Source organism: Equus quagga, chromosome 3, assembly GCF_021613505.1.
Source record: "Equus quagga isolate Etosha38 chromosome 3, UCLA_HA_Equagga_1.0, whole genome shotgun sequence".
In the NCBI taxonomy this organism is placed as follows: domain Eukaryota; kingdom Metazoa; phylum Chordata; class Mammalia; order Perissodactyla; family Equidae; genus Equus; species Equus quagga.
The window spans coordinates 114344373-114364997 of record NC_060269.1 but is presented as its reverse complement, the minus strand read 5'-3'; the positions used below and the strand labels follow the sequence as shown (position 1 = coordinate 114364997).

The window sequence follows — 20625 nt, the reverse complement described above, 5'->3', positions numbered from 1 at the left end:
TAATTAAAATGTAGGATCTAGGCTAGAGCCTTACTCTCCAGAACCCAAGCCCAGAGCAATTTCTACTACAGAACAATGCCTCTAATAACTTTCTCTGTAAGCAGAGAAAATGTTTACCTCCTTGAACTAGAAGCTTCTAAACTGAGAAAATACTTGAGAATTGGAGGAAAAAAACTTCTTTTTCCATCAAACAAATTTTAAAATTAACATATATTTAAAAAGTGAATATTCTCATGGATTTAGAAAAAAATCTATTTTTGAGCTTTTCACATTTATACCTAAAACGCCAAAATAAACAGGATTTTGTTATAAATGTTTGTGTTGATGAATAATATAGAGAACACATAAGTGTGTTGCTTTGGTTCAATAAAATAAAAAGCAATTAAGCAAACACACTCTGGAGCCAGAGTGCCCAGATTGAAATCCTGACACTGCCATTTACTAGCTGTGTCACTGTGAGCAAGTTAGTTACCTTTTCTGGGCCTCAGTTTCCCTATTTATACACTAGGGATAATAACAGTGCCTAACTCATCACACGCGTTCATATACACTGTTCAAAACAGTGCATGGCATAAACCCTAAATGTTGTAAATGCTTTTATTATCATAAAACAACATAAATGTCTGCTGTGTTTTTATTATGGCTATTATCCTTCGAATAAAGTGGGCAATATCATCATTTAATATCCACTATGGATAACCTGATAAATTAGAGAACGTCCAGATCTCACTGACTTCATAACGTACTCTTCAAACAGCTTAGCAAGTAGAATAGCCAATGATCAAATTGGCTAATGTTAACTGTCAAAGATTTTCCGACTTTTTGCCAACCTTCTTCAAGGTCAAGGGGTGGCGTGGAAGCAACAGGGTACACAGAGAGGTGCTGGGTTCAGGAAAGTCAGGCAATATTAAAGACTTCATAGCTAATATGGGCCAGCATTAGGCCAGGAATCCACACAGGTGAAACAAAGGTTGAAAAGCACAAAGAAGTTATTGTGGTGAAGAGGGAAGAGTAACACAGTGGAGAGACAGAATACCTGAATTCTAACCCTGTTTCAGATATAAAATAGATATCTTACCTTAGGAAAGCAAATCTCCCTTCTAGTTTTATTTGCCCAAGTAAGACAACTGGCCTCTCAGGGTTATATATGGCCCAAAGGTCAAATGCTGTCCCAAAATTTTTAAGAAAAAAAAAGAAACTGGGATGGCCTGGTGGCAGAGTGGTTAAGTTTGCATGCTCCATTTCAGTGGCCCAGGATTCGCAGGTTCAGATCCTGGACACAGACCTACACACCACTCATCAAGCCATGCTGTGGTAGCATCCCACATACAAAACAGAGGAAGACTGGCACAGATGTTAGCTCAGGGACAATCTTCCTCAAGCAAAAAGAGGAAGATTGGCAACAGATGTTAGCTCAGGGACAATCTTCCTCACCGGAAAAAAAAAAGAAAGAAAGAAAAGAAAATTAGCAAGGTTTTCTGAGTTCACATTTTATAGATGGGACAGCTGCTACAAAACAGGAAGAAAGTTTTAAAACTTTATTCTTGTCAAAAAAGTTTGAGTTTTTTTCTCTTTGCAAGAGAAAGCTGTCAAAAGTTTATACTCTTTATCAAGTCTGGCTCATCTCACATTCTGATAGAAGAAAGTATGAAAAAAGAAAAATGTAGCACACAGTAAGGGGGAGGAGGTTGAGATTTAATTTTAAATAGGAGAGCAGGACTCATTAAGAAGATAACTGTGGGGGCCGGCCCAGTGGCGCAGCGGTTAAGTGTGCATATTCTTCTTCGGCGGCCCAGGGTTCGCTGCTTCAGATCCCAGGTGCAGACATGGAACTGCTTGGCAAGCCATGCTGTGGTAAGTGTCCCACATATAAAGTAGAGGAAGATGGGCAAAGATGTTAGCTCAGGGCCAGTCTTCCTCAGCAAAAAGAGGAGGACTGGCAGCAGTTAGGTCAGGGCTAATCTTCCTCAAAAAAACAAAAAAGAAGAAGATAAATGTGAAAGATTTGAAGGAGGTGAAGGAGCTAGCCATTTGGCTATCTGGGGGGAATATGCTAGAAAGTGGAAGCAGCCAGTGCAAAAGCCCTAAGCCAGGAGAGTGCCCGGAATAATTCAGAGAATGGAAAGGAGTCTAGTGTGACTAGAGTGGGGTAAACAACTGAAAGAATAGTAGAAAAGAAGTCAAAGAAGTAATGACAGGCCAGATGAGATAGGGTCTAGTAGGCCATTAAAAAGGACTTACTACTCTAAAGATGGGAGCTTTGGGAAGGGTTGATGCAAAAAAAGAGACATGATCTGATTTATGTTTTAAAAAGATCACTGTGGCAGAGTACCAAGGAGACTGTAAAGGTTGAGAGCAAAGGTGGAAGTAGGGAGAAGAAAAGTCTAACTACAAGGCAGAAGACAGACAATGACAATTCATGCCAGCAGTGAAGATGGTAAAAAGCAATCAGATTTTTAATATATTTTGAAGACACAACCAATAGATTGATTTCTTGACAGATTGGATACGGTAAAAGAGAAAGAGGGACATCAAGGATATGTTACGCTTTTTTAGTCTAACCAAATAGGACGCCAGATCCGCTATCAACTGAGAAAGAGAAGGCTGCAGTTAAAACTGATTTGGGGGAAAGATTATAAATTTAGTCTTGGATATTTTGGATTCTGAGACATCCAACCTGTACAAATCTATAGACTCACAGAATTTTACCTTCCTATAGATGTGACAAGACCTATGAACATATAAACTAGAAATTTCAGATTCAAACTGAACACATGGGTTATGCAGATGGCAAATGAAGACAGCATTTATCTCCTAATGCTGAACTCTGAGCTCAATGCAATTGGCTTTTTTACTTGGGGAGGTGAAGTCACAACTACAGAAGAATTACAGACTTTAACGCATAAAAAAATCACACTTTAAATTCATCTGGCTGCCTCAACATACATCTGAGTATCAACGTGGTTCGAGGAAGAAGGGCTAGAACTGAAAGTGTACGACGTTTGCCCAGAAGATACAGAACCCCTGGAGTTGGAGACACATATATGAGTCCTAGAACAAGTCTAAAAATTTTAACTGTGTGATCAAATTCTGAACGTTTTGGTTCATCTAGCTCTGTGACTGTGTTCATAAACTAATGAAATCAAAGACTTCATTATTTAAATCATGTATTACATTCACTTCATCATAAACCTCATCACTATATACACTTCTATAATATTCTAACATTAGAATTTTATTAATTTTCAATTAAGATTATATTTTCAAGTATTAACAGATGATTACATATGTTGTTAAATAGTGAAAGTTATGTAAACGCATACTGATTAAACTTCATGTTTTTAACTTCTGATGATACAGGAATTCAACTAATCCACCTCAACTACTTCAAATTAAGGAAAAAAGATTTTGTATACCTAATTTATACATATTTTAGAATATTCTTCATACTTACATAAATCTTATGAGAAACACAATGATGATAAATTATTTTAAGAAATAATATATGGTGGAATTGGTTTATGGTATAGACTACCAAAAATAGCAATTTCAAGTAATGTTTACAATTGAATAGTTTAGAATAGTTCAGAAAGAAGGCTGGGGATGTAGGAAATCCTTCACTGGACTAACCAAGAACTCCACTGTAACTACGAGGCAAGACCAAAGAGAACAAAACAAGGAGCTCTCGCAGGAAGCATATATATGGGTGCGTGTGCATGCGTACCCAAAAGTCCAACCAACTCTACCCTAAGAAACTTCATTTACTAGATGGTAGGATGGAAAAGAGCCTTTAAGAAGAAAAAATCAGGCCAGCCCTGTGACTGAATAGTTAAGTTCACGTGTTCCACTTCAGCGGCCCAGAGTTTCGTCATTTTGGATCCTGAGCGTGGACCAAGCACCACTCATCAGGCCATGCTGTGTCCCACATAGCACAACCAGAAGGACCTACAACTAGAATATACAACTACGTACTGGGGGGGTTTTAGGAAGAATAAAAGAAAAGACGGGCAAGAGATGTTAGCTCAGATCCAATCTTAAAAAAAAAAAGAAGAAAAAATCATTTTTCCAGGTCTTTGTGAGAAAATTTCAGCCCTTGTGAAACCAATTTAGTTTTAAGTGTAAAGATGTAAAAAGCACAATCTTTTCCTCGAATCTAATGAACAAATCATTGTCAAACACCACACATCTTGTAGCTAAAGGCTACCACTTTGAAGTCCTCACTTCAAACTCTATGATGTTGTGGGAAAGCCCCTCTCCACTTCTGCCACATGTCTGTTCTCTTGGCATACTAGCTGCCCTGTGGAAGCAGAACAGGAAATGCAGGCGTGTCATCAAGATAGTCTCCAGTCAACAGTAAGGGCAGCCACAGTTGTTTGACCTCACCCTCTAGAAAGCCAAAACAAAAAACAAAAACAAAACAAACAAAAAAAAACCCACAACTAGGGAAAGAGACAGCAAAAGCAGCCATTGCTGTGTTTTCCCATACCTCATCGAAAAGCTGTGAAATTTGACAGCTTATGGACAGAATTCTAATACCTCCTCTATCTAAAGATTATCACCCTCGACCTAGGCCACTATCATGTCTCATCTATACATGTTCCAATAGCCTACCTACCATTCTCCCATTTCACTTTAAGCCCTCTACAATCTTTCTGGACCCTTCTGAGCTCACTAACCTCATTTCCAGGCACTAAGCCCTTTGTTCACTATACTCTAACCACAATACAGAAGTATCCTCTCAGTTCCTCAGGCAGGTCAAGCTTATTTTGCTATCCTCCAGACCTGAGGTGCTTTTCACAGGACTCTTTCATCCTTCCTAAATGTTACCTTCTCGGAGAGGTTTTCCCTAATCACATTATTTTCAATCACTGCACTCTATTGGTTCTATTTCATAGCAATTTTTTCAGATATAATTTGTCTATTAGCTGTAAACTCCGTGAGGGCAGAGGAACTATGTGTGTTTCACTCATAACTGTATACCCAGAGCCTCACATAATACCTAGTACAAAATTTAATAAATACTTTTTAAATTACTTACCAGGAAACCTCAAGAAGACAACTGATAATGAAGGATTAAGCAAAAAATGCTCTGAGGAAACAAATTATCTTAAAATCCAACTATTAAAATTTAAGCATCTGAGGGGCCGGCTCCGTGGCTGAGTGGTTAAGTTTGCACGCTCCACTGCGGCAGCCCAGGGTTCGGATCCTGGGTGCGGACATGGCACCGCTCATCAGGCCATGTTGGGGCGGCGTCCCACATCCCACAACTAGAAGGACCAGCAACTAAGATATACAACTGTGTACAAGGGGGGTTTGGGGAGATAAAGCAGAAAAAAAAAAAAAAAAAAGATTGGCAACAGTTGTTAGCCCAGGTGCCAATCCTTAAAAAAAAAAAAAAGAGGAAGACTGGCAACAGCGGTTAGCCCACATGCCAATCTTTAAAAAATAAAATAAAATTTAACCATCTGAATCCAGCACTCAGAAGCAACTTCTCTTACTTTATACAGGGTTCTAACAAGGTTGGTTGCCTCATTTCTAACCTACAGCTGACCAATTAGAAAGAAACAAAGAAGGTAAACAGGAAGCAACAAGCCACACGTGAAATTCAAAAGAAGTGCCATTTAGAGAAGACCCTCAAACCCCAAAACACCTCAATGGCCTCTAAGCATATCACTGTATACCAACCTGGTAATAACTGCTCTTGATTAAATGTTTCCTCTACTCAATCACATAATTCAATCTCAGGATCTTATTTTAAAGCAAGAAAGCATATGTCATCTTTTAGGTTGCTTTCCAAGAAAATGGTATAATTAACCAAAAAATGTGCACAAAGGGATAAACATCAAAATACGTGATAAGTGATAATTTGCTGAATGGCTACTGTGGTTCCAGGTCATGAGATAAATTATTCCTGACTCTCACACTTAATCTCTGAGACAGATATCATCCCTTCTGCAGATGAGAAAACTAGAGTTCAGAAAAGTTAATGGTTAGAGTTAGGAAGTACCTGAGAGTTGAAACCAATCTGCTTGACGTCAAAGACCACACTCTTGCCACAGCACCGTCTACTACTTTCCAAATGTGTCTGACATGAGAATCTACCTAAGCTCTTATTAAAAAGAAAAATTCCTATACTCTTCCCCTAAAGATTCTGATTGGGGATATCTGGGGTAAGAACCTAAAATGTGTATTTTTAAAAATGCCCTTAGTGATTCTGATAATCAGGCAAACTTCAGAAATCTTGTACTGGGAGTAAAGCTAGACTGCATAAACATGGAAACACTGATATGAGATCTGATTTTATAAATGGATTCCAAAACAAATTATGAAAACTCACAAAAAAGTTTTACACAAAGATAATGAGGTACTCAGAGTAAAATACTAAGAGTCTCTGTTGCTATATGTTATATTTGAAGCTTAATTTTATTGAGAATGAAATCTTAAGTAGCTTTATAGTAGATTAGAAAGCTAAGCCAGACATAGATACAACAGAGACTTAAAAGATTCCCTTCTGAGTATACAGTTAGTTAGTCTCATATCCCAGGCCTTCAATCTGTTAGGAATATAAACTCAGGTTGGAGTTCAAGAACGGTTCTCAAAAATATTATTCCTTAGAATAATATTATTATTTAGAGTAATGTTACTTAGAATAATAGTATTTGATTATTTATCATCATAAATAATTTCATATAACTTACTTTTCACCATTTCATCCCTGTATTCCACTTAGCTAGTCAAATAAAATTTTGAGTACTAGTCAATTTCACATCTGTTGGTAGGCAGCAATCCAACACTGAATTATTTGGACTGAAACACCATGTGAATCTCAAATACAAATATGGCAAAATTTTGACACTTCAGTTTACTACCATATTTCTCATTTCTTTAAGAAAGTTTACCCACTGAGAAGTTTTAGTAGTTGTCCCAATTAAAATGTTTAGCATTTTTTTCCTTCATATTATCAAAGATATGTTCAATGCTATATTCTAAACCAAACTAGTCTCCTTTCAAATTATAAACAGTAAGAAAAATCTCTGGGAAAAAGAATGTCTGCCTTAATTTGACAACTTCCTCATAATCACCAAATTTTGTTCAAAAACAAAAAAGAGGGGGGGGCCAGCCCAGTGGTGTAGTGGTTAAGTTCACGCACTCCACTTCAGCAGCCTGGGGTTTGTGTGTTTGGATCCTGGACACAGACCTACACACAGCTTGTCAAGCCACACTGTGGCAGCGTCCCACATACAAAGTAGTGGAAGACTGGCATAGATACTGGCTCAGGGACAATCTTTCTCAAGCAAAAAGAGGAAGACTAGCAACAGATGTTAGTTCAGGGCCAATCTTCTACCAGAAAAAAAAAAAAAAAAAAGAGGAGCCAGTTATCTTTTGAATGTGATTTTATGAGTTCTATTGTAAAATATTGTTTACCTCCATGAGGAGGTACAGAAAATGAAGAAAACTGTTATTCCTTTGGCAATTCTGACAAGACCCATGGATGTATGCAATTAGCTCCCTTATTTAGAGAACATTTCAGCCCTATAATATTCCAGACACTATATTAAGTAATGGAGAAACAAAGACCAATAAGCACAATCCCTGTCCTCAAAGAACTTTACAGCCTTGCAGAAAAACATCAATAAGGTCTTCAAAAATCTCAAAAGTTTAACCTTTCAAAATGGAATATGCCTTATAAATTATGCTGGTTGGGGGAAAGGAAGAGAGAATTATGAAGTTTTAAAAAATTGTTTAATTGAAGTGATTCTGTTATTTGGGCAAATCATGTTCGGGTCTCTTGGTGGTGGTAACAGTATCTAGTAGCAGTTTTGAAATACTGATAACATTTCAAGATGGACAATTTTTCATTTACTCTATCATTTGAAAAGTCAATAAATACTAAGGTGTTCTTGTGATGTCTTCTATAGAAAGATCCTATTGTACTCCAAGCAGTTTCCAAATTTGTTAAAGCCACATTTGTAAATCTTCTGATTTTCTACAGCATACCTGAGACAAAGATGAGCAAAGAGAGCAATGTCCCACAGCCAGTGATTAAAACTGGTGCTGAAGGGTAAGGAATTATTTGTAGAGATGGTCGGAAGATTACAGCTCAGAAGAGAGTACACAAAGACAATAATTTAGTGAAATTAGAAGAGAATAAAATGAAAAACAAACCTCAACAAAATAACTTGGCTCTATGACAGAGCTTAATTTAGAAGAGAAAGAGTACACCTGCCCTAGGAAAGCCCCAAGTTTGATTCTGATATGGGAGGGCATAAAGTAAAATAGGAGCAAATAATGTCAGTTATGATAATAGTTGGAAAATACTCACCTAAAACTAGTTTTAAATTCTAATTTTTAGATTAACACATCATTTAGCTCTATCATTATGAAAAATCAAAGTCAACAAATGATCATTATATTTTGCACAAATTTATTCTGAGGGGTAAAGAACTCCATAATTTAAACATATTAACCAATGTGGCCAATACTACCTAATAAATTAGTTTCTTCCTCATCTTCATTACATGATGAGAAATCATACACACACAAACAGAAAATCTACTTTTAACTGAAGTGTGAGCTCAAGCCTTTTCAATCACACGTACATAAATATTATGTAACGATAGGAACTTATCACTTTCCTCCCTTCTTTCAAATACCACTTTTCCTCAAAATATGCTTCTGCACAAGATTTCTCCCTGTTGGAGCTACCACTCTGTTCCATATTTTCTACATGCAAATCTAATATGAAGGAAATTATTATACTCATCCAGAAGAATGTCAAGAAAGAATACTGATCGTGTTGAAAGCACAAGGTATAAGTCTGACTTGGGGTCAATACAAAAATATTTGTATTAAACATGACATTAAAGCAGACTTTGTTTAGGCAAATTATACATTGTGCATCCTTACGTCCCAAAAATCTGATTATGCCCCCAAACCAACCAAGACCTGCCTGTGTAGCAAAAAATGGAAGGTAACTTACTTTCTCACATCACTATAATGACATGCCAAATCACGCCATATTGAGTATACAGTGATTTCTAAAATAAGAGTAATATTGTAATGCCATATATAAAGTAGGGAGAAAAAAAGAGTTGAAATATTCAACTATAAAGGTCTACTCAAAAGTGAAATCTGTGAAAACACGGATTACAGACGATTCAGTTTACATTACCATTTACTTTCAAACTGGTAAGGGAAGACCGCTCTGACCAGCTCCTCAGTTAAAAAACGGTGGGGGGAGAGGGGCAGCAGCAGTGATAAGTTTAACCAGTCTTACTATAACTGTTTTAATAGCTCTTCCTCCTTATATTTAAAGGCAAGAAAAACTGAATATGCTCCAGTTACAGTAACCCATAAGCACCAGTTTCAAAACCTTTATAGGTGCTAACTGGGCTACTCATTGGCATAGTACGCCTGTGAATTATGCACGACAGAGTCATATTAAAAAAAGTTTTGTATTACTATGCTTATCTATGTCATCACAAAACAGGCTTAGGTTTTCAATGCAGCAAGATCCCTATTAACTCTCATCAAAATAGTTCACATAGTAATTTAACCTCATATAAACTGCTAAGAAATGGGAAAAAACAGACTAAAGTGAATCACTGTTAGGTCTGAAAATGGCAGTTCAGATTTCTTAGTACTCTGCTTTACATGTCTGTTTCTCAAAGTGGAACACTATAGGTGTGTAGGATAATTAATAAAGGCTGATATTTATTGAGCGCAGTACTACACAATGTGATGAATTCTTTGCATGTACTGTCTCATTTAATCCTTAATAATCTTAAAAGTTAGGAACTATACTATCCTGATCTTAACTGAAGAGACACAGATAATTTACCCAAAAAGTGGCAGAGGACAGATTTGAAGCCAGAGTCCAGAACCAAGGTAATATGGAAGAGCAGGAAGTGTTTGAGGGAGATCACAGAAATACTAACTCTCAATGTAGAAAGGCATCCCGTTTACTGGTAGCATATAGTTCCTCCTTATCCTCTGGAATAGTGGTTTTCACTCTTGGCTACATATTTAAAAACCATCCATTCCTGGGACCCTCACTCAGATACTTGGCCTTCAATTGTCCTGGCCTAGGGCAAAGACTGGGCTGGGTTTTTTTAAAGCTCCCCAGGTGATTCTAACGGGGAGCTAATATCAAAACCACTAATAATTCTCTCACACCCTGTTAACCTCTCTGAGTAGCCAACTACAATCAAATTTACTGATCACCTACTTGGCTCTGAGCACTTCACCTATTATATTTTCCATTTACCCAAGAGTGCTTAGCTTTTCTTTTCCTTCAATAGAGGAAACATTACAACTACAGCTGCCCCTTTCTAAATAACAAAATTTTGCCAGCTTTCTTTGATATGAGGAATGTAGGGGGAAAGGTGGGCGGATAGCATGAAAAAGTTTGAAAATCCCTTCTTTAAGCACCCATATAATCCTCAGGTTTAAAACAATGTGAAAAGGTCCTGAGAGCCAAACTAAAAATTAAATGGCAGGCTATGAGTCTAAAAAAGTTCTGTGATGTATGTTAAAGATTTAATATCTATGATATTTAGTGACATTTCTTAATTTTGCTGGCAATGACAGTTACAACACTAAGTAAGTTACTGTGGTGATAAATTCCATTGTCTTCTCATGGCTCTGTGACAGTGATTATGCAGTGTTTTTACCCTCTTAGCCACCTGAATATAAACTAACAGGTGCTAAAGAAATCAAAGAATTACATCAGGATACCCAAACAACAGTATGTCTGGTCATATCATGTACTGAGAAACGCAAGGATTTTGCTGACAATCTTATATGGGATCTTATACGAGATGTCTCACTGTTGGACTAAAACTTATTCCCTGCACATCCCACTCACCCTATACCAAAAATATTATGAAAACTGTTCCAGACCGTCTCAGACTTGCTGGCCCTTTTATTTCACCCAAGGTGAAGGGTGAAGATATCTGACAAGCAGGGAAGTTTGATCTATGATTTGAATAAGCGATCTAAAATGAAAAAGAGTACAAATACTTCAAGTTGTACCAAACTCGACTTCTCGGAGAAACATTACAAAACTTCCTGCTTCCGGACAGCTCATTATTTGGTTCAAGTTTTCACATTCCTTTATTAGTCATAACCTTTCAGAAAGCTCTCATTCGCTATTGTTTGAATAATATCAGACTTCTAAAACGTTGCTAACTGGACTTACAGAAACCCTTACCAAATGAAGCAGCCACCCTAGAGTTCATGCCCAAGGGAAGGACTTAGATCACAAAGAACCCAACCCTCAGTAACCTGAGCAGAGTGTGTCCATCACCTAGATTTGTTAAAAAAAAAAAAAAAAATTAGTTGTAAAACATCTATAGTGCTGCATATCTTACATACACGTTCCTCTATACATTTTTATCACATACAACGACAGAACTTGCACGAGCTCCGCAGAAACTGACTCTGCGAGAAACCAGGACGACCTATGGGTATGTGCGAAATGGACACCACGACCGTGAACCACTCGTTACCGATTGTCACTGGGGTCTCACACGGCCAAGATCTGGCCTTTGAGCCATATGTCACTAGGCTCAGAGGCACAGACGAGGAGAAAGAACCACAGGGCAACGGGATGAGACAACGAGGGGGAGGCACCTCATAAATACGTGTACTTCCACCCCGAAGCCGAATGGGTGGCCCGAAGGGCAGACCCTACAGAAAAGCCCTGTCTTCTGGGACCCGTCACCGTCCCGGGCCTGTAGGGCCTGCTGAGAGGTGGGTGTCGGGGAGTAAGGCAGCGTCTGTCTCCACTTCGGAGACCTAAACAAACGAAAATACGGCAAGTTCTCACTTCCTGGTCGCCTCCTCCTCCCGAAGGCCCCCGGCACAGGCACAGGACAGACGCCGCGGAAAGAGGGCTCCCGAGGAGGAAGGGCCCCCCTGTCAGCCCTGCACCTCCCGTCCTCGCCCTCGCCCTCCTCCGGGCCTTACACGGTGACGTGACCGGAGCCGCGGACCACCACCGGGTCCGGGGAGTACTTGAGCAGCTGCTCCTCCAGGGCCCGCTCCTCGTCCTCCTCCTCCTCATAGATCTCGTCGAAATCCGCCATCCTGAGCCTCCGAGGCCCTCTGCCCGAAGGGGCCTGACTCCAGGGGCCGCGGCCGGGATCCGGGCTGGCGAGGCGGCGGAGGCTGCGGGGAGTCGCTGCCGCGGGCTCAGAGGCCGCGGAGTTCGCTCTTGGCTGTCTCGGCTCAGGCTACAGAGGAGATGGGGTCCCGGCCGTCGCCGCAGCCGCCGCCATTACCGTCAGCAATAACAACAACACAATGTCAACATCCGCCCAACGGCCGACACCTCCACCAGCTTCGCCGCCGCCGTCGCCGCCGCAGCAGCAACTCAGGCAACCACAGCAACAGCCAGGGCTACCCGCAGCGGGAGCAGCCGGCTACGGCATCGCGAGACTTCCCGGGAGTGCGGGCGGGCGCGTGGGCGCGTGGGCGCGCGGGCTGGCGGGCGGGAGCGCGCACGTGAGGCCTCGCGCGCTCCCAGGCCGCCTTCCTTCCCTCCTCCGCTTCTCCCCCCGCGACGACGCCTTGGGCGCGCGCTCCCGCCGGCCGGGCCCCGCCCTCCAGCAAATGGGTCGCCCGCACGCTGAAGGGGTGGCCCGGCGGGCCGGAGGCGTTGACCCCGATTCACATAACAGAGCTCGGAGTGTCTGGTGGGGCGCTTAGTTCCCCAAAGTAATCTCTAACCAAAACAAACAGCTAAAAATAAAAACCCGGGTGGAATAGAGAATTTATTGTGCGTGTGATTGCCAGTTTATCTAATAATCGAATCTCGCTTTTCGTCAGTTTTTTTAGTTTGTGATGAGAACCAGAGTCCGTACTTCCCCAGTTAGAGGAGCCCAACAGGCACACCGCAAATATTTTTGTCCACCATAGTACAGGACTTTTCAAAACATGTCCAAATTCAAACATCTTGACCCATCATCCCCTTAAATATAGTCCAATATGTGAGGCCAATGACGCTGACTTGTTTTTCCTTACAAGAAAAGTCATTGTAGTTACTCTATGAAACAAAATTGACAAATTCTCTGGACTCCAGATACGACGATGCAGTTTCCTGCCCCAGTTCCTTCATCAACCATAACCTGTTTTCTTCCATTAAAATCTTAGGGAATACCTTTCTCTTCCTTTCAGCTCTTCTCACGAAAGGGAAGGGGAGCTGGGAAAGAGTTTAATGGATTCTGCTTGCCTTCCTGGACCTCTGGTAAAGTCCTACGGGTCACCTTGGGTACTTGGTTTCATAGTCAAGAACCTGTCCAGGCATCCAAATAATTCCAGGACAGGAGTGGGCTCCTGAGAGAGCCCTGGACATTGAGCATATACTGTGGGGAAAAGGATAGTCATAGTGGACCCAGCGCTGGTCAGACTGTTCACCAAGTACAGTGTTTCCATCCTGGCAGTTCACTTTAGGTGGGTCATTGTTGAAGTTGAGAAAGTGCAAAGGAGGGCGATGAGGACAATGAGAAATGCCAAACAATCTCCTTTTGGAAATGGTTGAAGTAAATGAGCATAGTTAGCCAAGAAAAGATGAAGGAAAAACACAGTAATGTGTCAGACTTGCTATGTAGCTCCCCAGAGGACATTTATTCATTTATTCATTCACCAAATGTTTACTCAGTTCTAACTATGTGGAAGGCACTGTGCAAGGGTGGGTGTGTGTGTGTTTGTGTGTGTGTGTGTGTGTATGTATGAATGAGACACAGTCCCTGCCTTCCAGCAGCTTGTTTATCACTACGGCAAGCAATTGTAATTCTGTCAAGTCCTCCCAGAGGAGTATACAGAGAGTGCTAACAAAGCACACAGAAAGGAGCTCAGTTTGGTGGTTAACAATGGCCTCTGGAGCCTGACTGCCTGCATTTGAACCTCAGCTCTGCCCCTTACTCTGTGATCTTGGACAAGTCACTTAACCTCTCTGTTCCTCATGTGTAAAATGAAACAATACCGCACTGGGCTGCTCTGCAGATTAAATGGATGAATATATGTGAAGTGCTTAGAAGTGAGCATGGCACGCAGTAAATACAGGATGACAATAGGGGATCTCTAAGGCCCCATCCAGCTAATCAGTTCTATGAGGTTCAGCACAATTTTTTGCATTATGTAATGCTTTACTTTTTATGAAGCACATATATAATATATCATTTGATATTCCCCAAGAACCCTGTGAGGTAACCAAGGAAGATGTAATTTATTCCTAAGTTTCAGAGATGCTATGTGACTTTCTCATGGCCAAATGGCTATTTAAGAGTCAAACTCAGGGCGTCAACTCCAGTGCACTGGGTAGGCCAAGCTCCTGAATTTCCTTCTTGGCAAGAACCAGGCAGCCAGTGGCTTCACTCAGTTAAAGGAGTGGCTTAAAACAGGAGGGTGAGAAAAGGAAACAAGAGGAAGGAAGGTCAGTGTGTTCTGGGCATGGCCCACACCCTGTGTGCTGTGACTGAGAATTCACCTTTCTGTAGAAACAGTGGCCAAGATAAGGGGCTAGTGCCCCCAATACCTAAATCATCATGTAGCTGACAAATTCCCAAGGGCAGAGGAAGTCATGCACAGCTCCTTAAATCTCTAGCACTTTCCACAGTTCCTGCTTCTGAGAAGGAGCCCAATAAATGTTATCTGAATTAAGATATATTGTTTCTAGTGCTATTTCCAGAACATCATGAGTTAATTAGACTTCCTAGGACTGTGAGAACCTCACCCTTATCTTAATGTTGGTTCTGTGTGGGGGAACTGTTCTTACTCTAAGATCAGTTCAACAGAGAGATCTTTGTAACTCCCACTGCCTCAGTGTAAGGCAGGGGCTGCCTTATTTTTGCTCTTCCTATTTTGCTCTTCTTTTTCCTGCTCTGAAAAACCTGTCAGAGCCAGCAAAAGGGTGTGGGATCTGGGAACGAGGCCAAGAGGCTGAAGGAAGATGAGTCAAACATTTCCCTGATGATGGTTGACATCATAATCCCAAACTTCACCCCAACCCCTCAGGGTCCAGTTTCCCGTCAGACTCCTTCCCCAGTCTCTTCCTGAGGACAAACTCCCCTTCTCAGTATCTTTTCTCTTAGTGTTCAGGTGCTCTCTGGCTCTCTGCTGTATCAACTTCTCTCCATCTGAGTTCCCCTTTACATTCCTGCTTCACACACTTTCATGTTTACCTTCAGACCAAAATGCTCAAAACCAAACAGGATAATGCCTCAGGGCCTCATGAGGCAACAAATCTTCTGTTGCTTTTAAGGCAAATATTCCTAGATTTGAAAACTTCAAGTTCTGTCACTACCTAGCTGAGTGGCCTTGGGCAGATTCAACTTTCTAAGCTTCCTTTTCTTCATCCTGAAATGGAACCTATGTCATGAGGTTAGCAAGGATCAAATGAGGTAATGCATGTGCTGTGGACTGAATTGTGTCCCCCAAAATTCATTTGTGGAAGCCGTAACCCCCAATGCAATGGTATTCGGAGATAAGGATTTGGGGGGTAATGAGGTTTGGATGAGGTCATAAGGGTACGGTCCGCAGGATGAGATTAGTGCCTTTATAACAAGAGACCAGAAAGCTAGGTCTTGGTCTCTCCCCCCCAACTCTCCCCTTGGTGTGAGGCAGAAAGAAGACTGCCAATTACAAGCCAGCAAGTCGGGCCTCACCAGGAGCCAAATCAACCTGCGCTTTGATCTTGCACTTCCAGTCTCCAGAACTGGGAGAAATAAATTTCTGTTATTTAAGCTACCCAGTCTATGGTCTTTTGTTATGGCAGCCTGAGCTGACAAAGGTGGCATGTAAACCCTCATTTGTTCACTCATTCATTAAACAAATATGCATTGAGTTATTCCCATGTGCCATACTCTGTGTCAGGAACTAGGGTTTAGCAATAAGGTAGTAAACAAAACACAGTCCCTGACTTCATGGAGCATAAAGTCCATTGGGAGGGCTGACAGACAATTATAAAAATGGTTAACTATTAGAATTGTGATCAGTCCTGTGGAGAAGAAGAGGGGTGTCCATGAGATTAGTTAACAGACCTAACTCACTCTGAGAAATCAGAAATTCTTCTCTGGGGAAATGACATTTAAGGTGAGCTAAGAAAAAGTATGAGGGTGGGGAAATAGAAGAGAGGAGAAAGTTCCAGGCAGCAGAAACAGCACATTTGTCTTAGTTAGTTTGGGTCGCTATAACAGAATACCATAGACTACATGGCTTATAAACAACAGAAATTTATTTTTCTGCCCTCATGACCTAATCATCTACCAAATGCCCCCATCTCCTAATACCCTCACGTTGGGGGTTAAGATTTCAACATGTGAATCTTGGAGGAGCACAAACATTTAGTCTATAGTAATGTTTAAAGACCCTGAGGCAGAAAAATGCATGACCCAAATCAGGTACAAACCAGAGCTAGTGAGGTTGGACCATAGTGAGGAAGGCAGAGACAAACTGAGATGGGGGTGAAGAGGTTGGGAGAAATTTGAAGGCCTTGGTAAGGAGTCTGAAGTTCATCCTAAAAGTAAAGGAGATACACTGAGGGTGTGAAGCCAGGCAGTGACATTATCAGAAGTGCATTTTAAAATCTCCAAATGGGAGACCAGTAGTCCAACCTACCCAGCATGCATCCCCACTTCTTCTCAAACAGTACACATCCCCCTCTTCTTGGATGATTTGCGGTAAGTTGTCTCTCTCCCACTAACAGTACATGTGATTGGGTTAAGCTGACCCCATCCCCAATTCCAAGAGTGGGCATGTGACCTAGGACTGGCAAATCAGAGAGCATGGGGCACAGTGATTGGTTGGAATGGACATGTGATTCAGACAGACTCAATGAGATTCAATAGCAGAGCTTTTAATAAAACTATTGGGAAGGTGGGAAAAATCTCTTTTTCTGTGAATCTGCTAGGAGCCATGTTGCTCTTGCAATCGTAGAAACTGCCCGAGAATGATGACAACACTGAAGAAACTAGGGCCAAGGGATGAAGCAAACATGACTTCGTCCTGATAACTGTGTTTGAGTCCCCTGAGTTCAGCCTCACTTAAAGATCTCCCAGGTTTGTAGGAGAGGATAATGAATTCAGTTTGTGGAATGTGAGACACCCAATGGAGATGCCTCGTAGAACATAGATAGACAGAGATATTAGATAGACAGATGAATAGATGTGTGGGTGGATGGATGGATAGACAAGACCAAGGGGGGAAAAGGGAGAAACAGAGGGAGAAGCTCAAAAGAGAAGTCTTGTCAGGAAATAAATACATTTGGGATCTATCAGTTCATAGATGGTAAAGATAGCCATGGAAGTGACAAAGATGGCTCAAAAGCCAAGAGGTGAGATGGCCTGGAGAGAGAGTGAGAAGATAAGAGGATCTAAGATGAAGGAATTTCAGTGATTAGAGATGGGGAGAGGAGGAGGGACTGACAAAGGAAATTGAGAGGGAGAAGCCAAAGTGGTGAGAGGCAAACTGAGAAAGTAAAAGGAGAGAAAAGTTAAAGAAGGAGGTAGTAATCGTCCATGTGAGATTCTGCAGAGATGGTGTAAGATAGAAACTAAATGGTGACCACTGTATTTAGGAGAATAGCAAATCCTGGGGAAGGACTCAACAAGCAACTTGACAGAGCCAACACAGAATCCCTTCACTCTACACACACATAGAAATCCTAGATCAAACATAACCATTAAGAAAACAGTAGCAAAGGGGAGCATAACTTGCCTCTCCTTAGGTGTGGACTACGTGTAGACACTTCCTTCCAAACAGTACAGTGTAGAAAGCAGGGAAGACTGACTTTACAGTGGCGACAGCTGACAAACACTACTGCAGCCAGGTAATCAAGATCAACATCAACAACCACAAATCCTGTTGATAGTAGGTACCTCTGTTATGATATGATGAAAAGAGCACTTAGGCTTTCTGATCTTCCTCCCCAAAACCCATAACCCCAATCACAAGAAAAACATTTGACAAATTCCAGTAGTGAGGCATCCTACAAAATACCCAAACCATCTCCTGAAGACCGTCAAGGTCATCAAAAACAAGGAAAGCCAGAGAAACTGTCACAGTCCAGAGGAGCATAAGGAGACATGACAACTAAATGTAATGTGGTATCCTGGTTTGGATTCTGGAACTTAAAAAGGAAATTAGGTAAAAACTAAGGAAATCTGAACAAACTATGGACTTTAGTTAACAGTAAATGCATCAGTATTTGTTCCTTAATTTTAGCAAACATACTGTAAGATGTTAATAGAGAAAACTGAGTGCAGGAATATAGGAAACTCCCTATACAATCTTCTCCATTTTTCTTAAAGTCTAAAACTGCTCTAAAAGATAAAGTCTATAAAAGAATAGTAATACTGAAAAAAATTAAAAAATAGTAAATGTAGAATTCAAAAGAGAGAAGAAACTTTGTAGTGTGCCAGAAGTAAAGATAAAGCTTAAAGCTTGAGTGATAGACTCGTAGACGATCCCCTGGGCTGGGAAGAGGAAGAGTAAAGGGAATTACTGGACCAGAAGTAGGTCCCAGCAGTTAAAGGCAGGAGGTTTTGTTTGTTTGTTTGTCTCATCGAGGTCACATTGGTTTATAACATTATGTGAATTTCAGGTGTACATCATTATATTTCCTCTTCTGTATAGACTGCACTATGTTCACCACCACAAGTCTAGTTTCTGTTTGTCACTGTACACATGTGCCCCTTTACCCCTTTCACCCTCCCCTCACCGTATTCTCCTCTGGTAACCACCAATCTGTTCTCTGTATCTATGTTTTGTTTGTTTGTCTTCCACAGATGAGTGAAATCATATGGTAAATATCCTTCTCGGTCTGACTTATTTCACTTAGCATAATACCCTCAAGTCCATCCATGTTGTCACAAGTGGCAAGATGCATATATACAATGGAATGCTACTCAGCCCTAAAAAGGCAGGGGTTTTAATATCCATGCTGTGATAGGAGACTTGGCCATGGGTAGGTTAAAGGCAGGACCACAGCATCCAACTAGGACGGGCTACAAGAGAGAAAGCAGAAAAACTCTGCCCATGGGCCCAAGGAAGCAATGTGGAAAATATTTCTCTTGGAATTCTGGTTTGAAGAAATATAGGTCTCTGATGAAAAATCAAAGCCCCAGGCCTGTACTCTGCTTGACTGCCATGTCTAAATTTACACCAAGCTTGTGATACAGGAATGGTCAACCTAAGAAACTAGTTGAGGGAGGGGTCATATCTAGCATATGATTTCTGAAAAAGGCAAATGGATGGGACCTAGAACACAGTGTCTAGTAAACACACAGAGTATGTTAGCTATTTTTCTTATTACTCAGTCTTTATTAACACTTAACAAGTGTGTTAGAGATAATAATACTAACAATAATGTATGATTTATGAAGTTCTGAACCTAGTTTATTTGGATGGGGTAGACGTAGTATGAGGAAATGGCTTCAGGAGAAAAAATATTCAGTGTCAGTCGTGAGCAGCATCTTCCAACCATGAGCAGCATCTTCCAGCCATGAGTACTATCATCCTAGGTGTGAGGAAGGATTTTAAATTGCATCAAGCAGGTTTTTTTCTTGTTTTTCAAAATACGCTTTTTGGTGAGGAATACTGGCCCTGAACTAAGATCTGTTGCCAATTTTCCTTCTTTTTTTTTTTTTCCCTCCCCAAAACCCCAGTACATAGTTGTATATCCTAGTTGTAAGTTCTTCTATGTGGGATGCCACCACAGCATGGCGTGATGAGTGGTGCGTAGGTCTGTGCCCTGAATCTGAACCAGTGGATCCTGTGCCCCAGAAGTAGAGTGCGCAAACTTAACCACTCGGCCACGGGGCAGCCCCATCATCCCTATTTTACATATATGCAAACTGAGGCAAAAGGAAATTACGTAACTTGGCCCAAGGCCACACAACCAGAAAGTGGTAGAACCAGGAGCTGAGTCTAAACAATATGTTTCCTTGCCCCATGATCTTCCCACTGTGCTCTACAGTGTTTTTTTTTTTAAAGATTTTATTTTTCCTTTTTCTCCCCAATACATAGTTGTGTATTTTTAGTTGTGGGTCCTTCTAGTTGTGGCATGTGGGATGCTGCCTCAGCATGGCTTGACGATTGGTGCCATGTCCGCGCCCAGGATCCGAACCAGCAAAGCCCTGGGCTGCTGAAGCGGAGTGTGTGAACGTAACCACTCAGCCACAGGGCCAGCCCCTGCTCTATGGTCTTAAATACCAGCAGAGAAATATTCAGATTGCTTCATTCTATCTTCCCAATACCTACAAGAGTGCCTAGCATATAGTCATTGCTTTATAAATATTAAATAGATGGCTACACGTATGAAATAATTCTGTTTTCATTTTTCCCTTGATCATCTCACACTGTACATATATATTTAGTTCAACGTCTGTCTTCAATTATTTTTACAATTTATCTGTAAAATCCATGTGGATTCTCTTAGATTACCCTAGAATATCTATGGCTGCTCAGTTGATTTAAACCAACACTGTAAATATGACATACAAGTTATACTGGATCTTCCTCATGCCATCTTTTAAATTCACAAATGTCTGGAGACTACTCCTAAAATCATAGGCTCATAAAACAGAATGGAGTCCAGAAGTCATCTCATCCACACTGGTCTCC

The 20625-nt window shown here is 41.0% G+C and overlaps 1 protein-coding gene across 1 annotated transcript in view; it reads right to left on the bottom strand.

Moving 5' to 3' along the window:
• The window catches only part of CHIC2 (cysteine rich hydrophobic domain 2), a 55320-nt gene extending 43220 nt beyond the window's left edge, over nucleotides 1-12100 (bottom strand). The window contains exon 1 of the mRNA XM_046655859.1: nucleotides 11971-12100. Coding sequence (XP_046511815.1) covers nucleotides 11971-12089 — 119 coding nt within the window. The 5' untranslated portion in view covers nucleotides 12090-12100. The remainder of the gene's footprint in view (nucleotides 1-11970) is intronic.
• Nucleotides 12101-20625: the final 8525 nt, after the last annotated feature.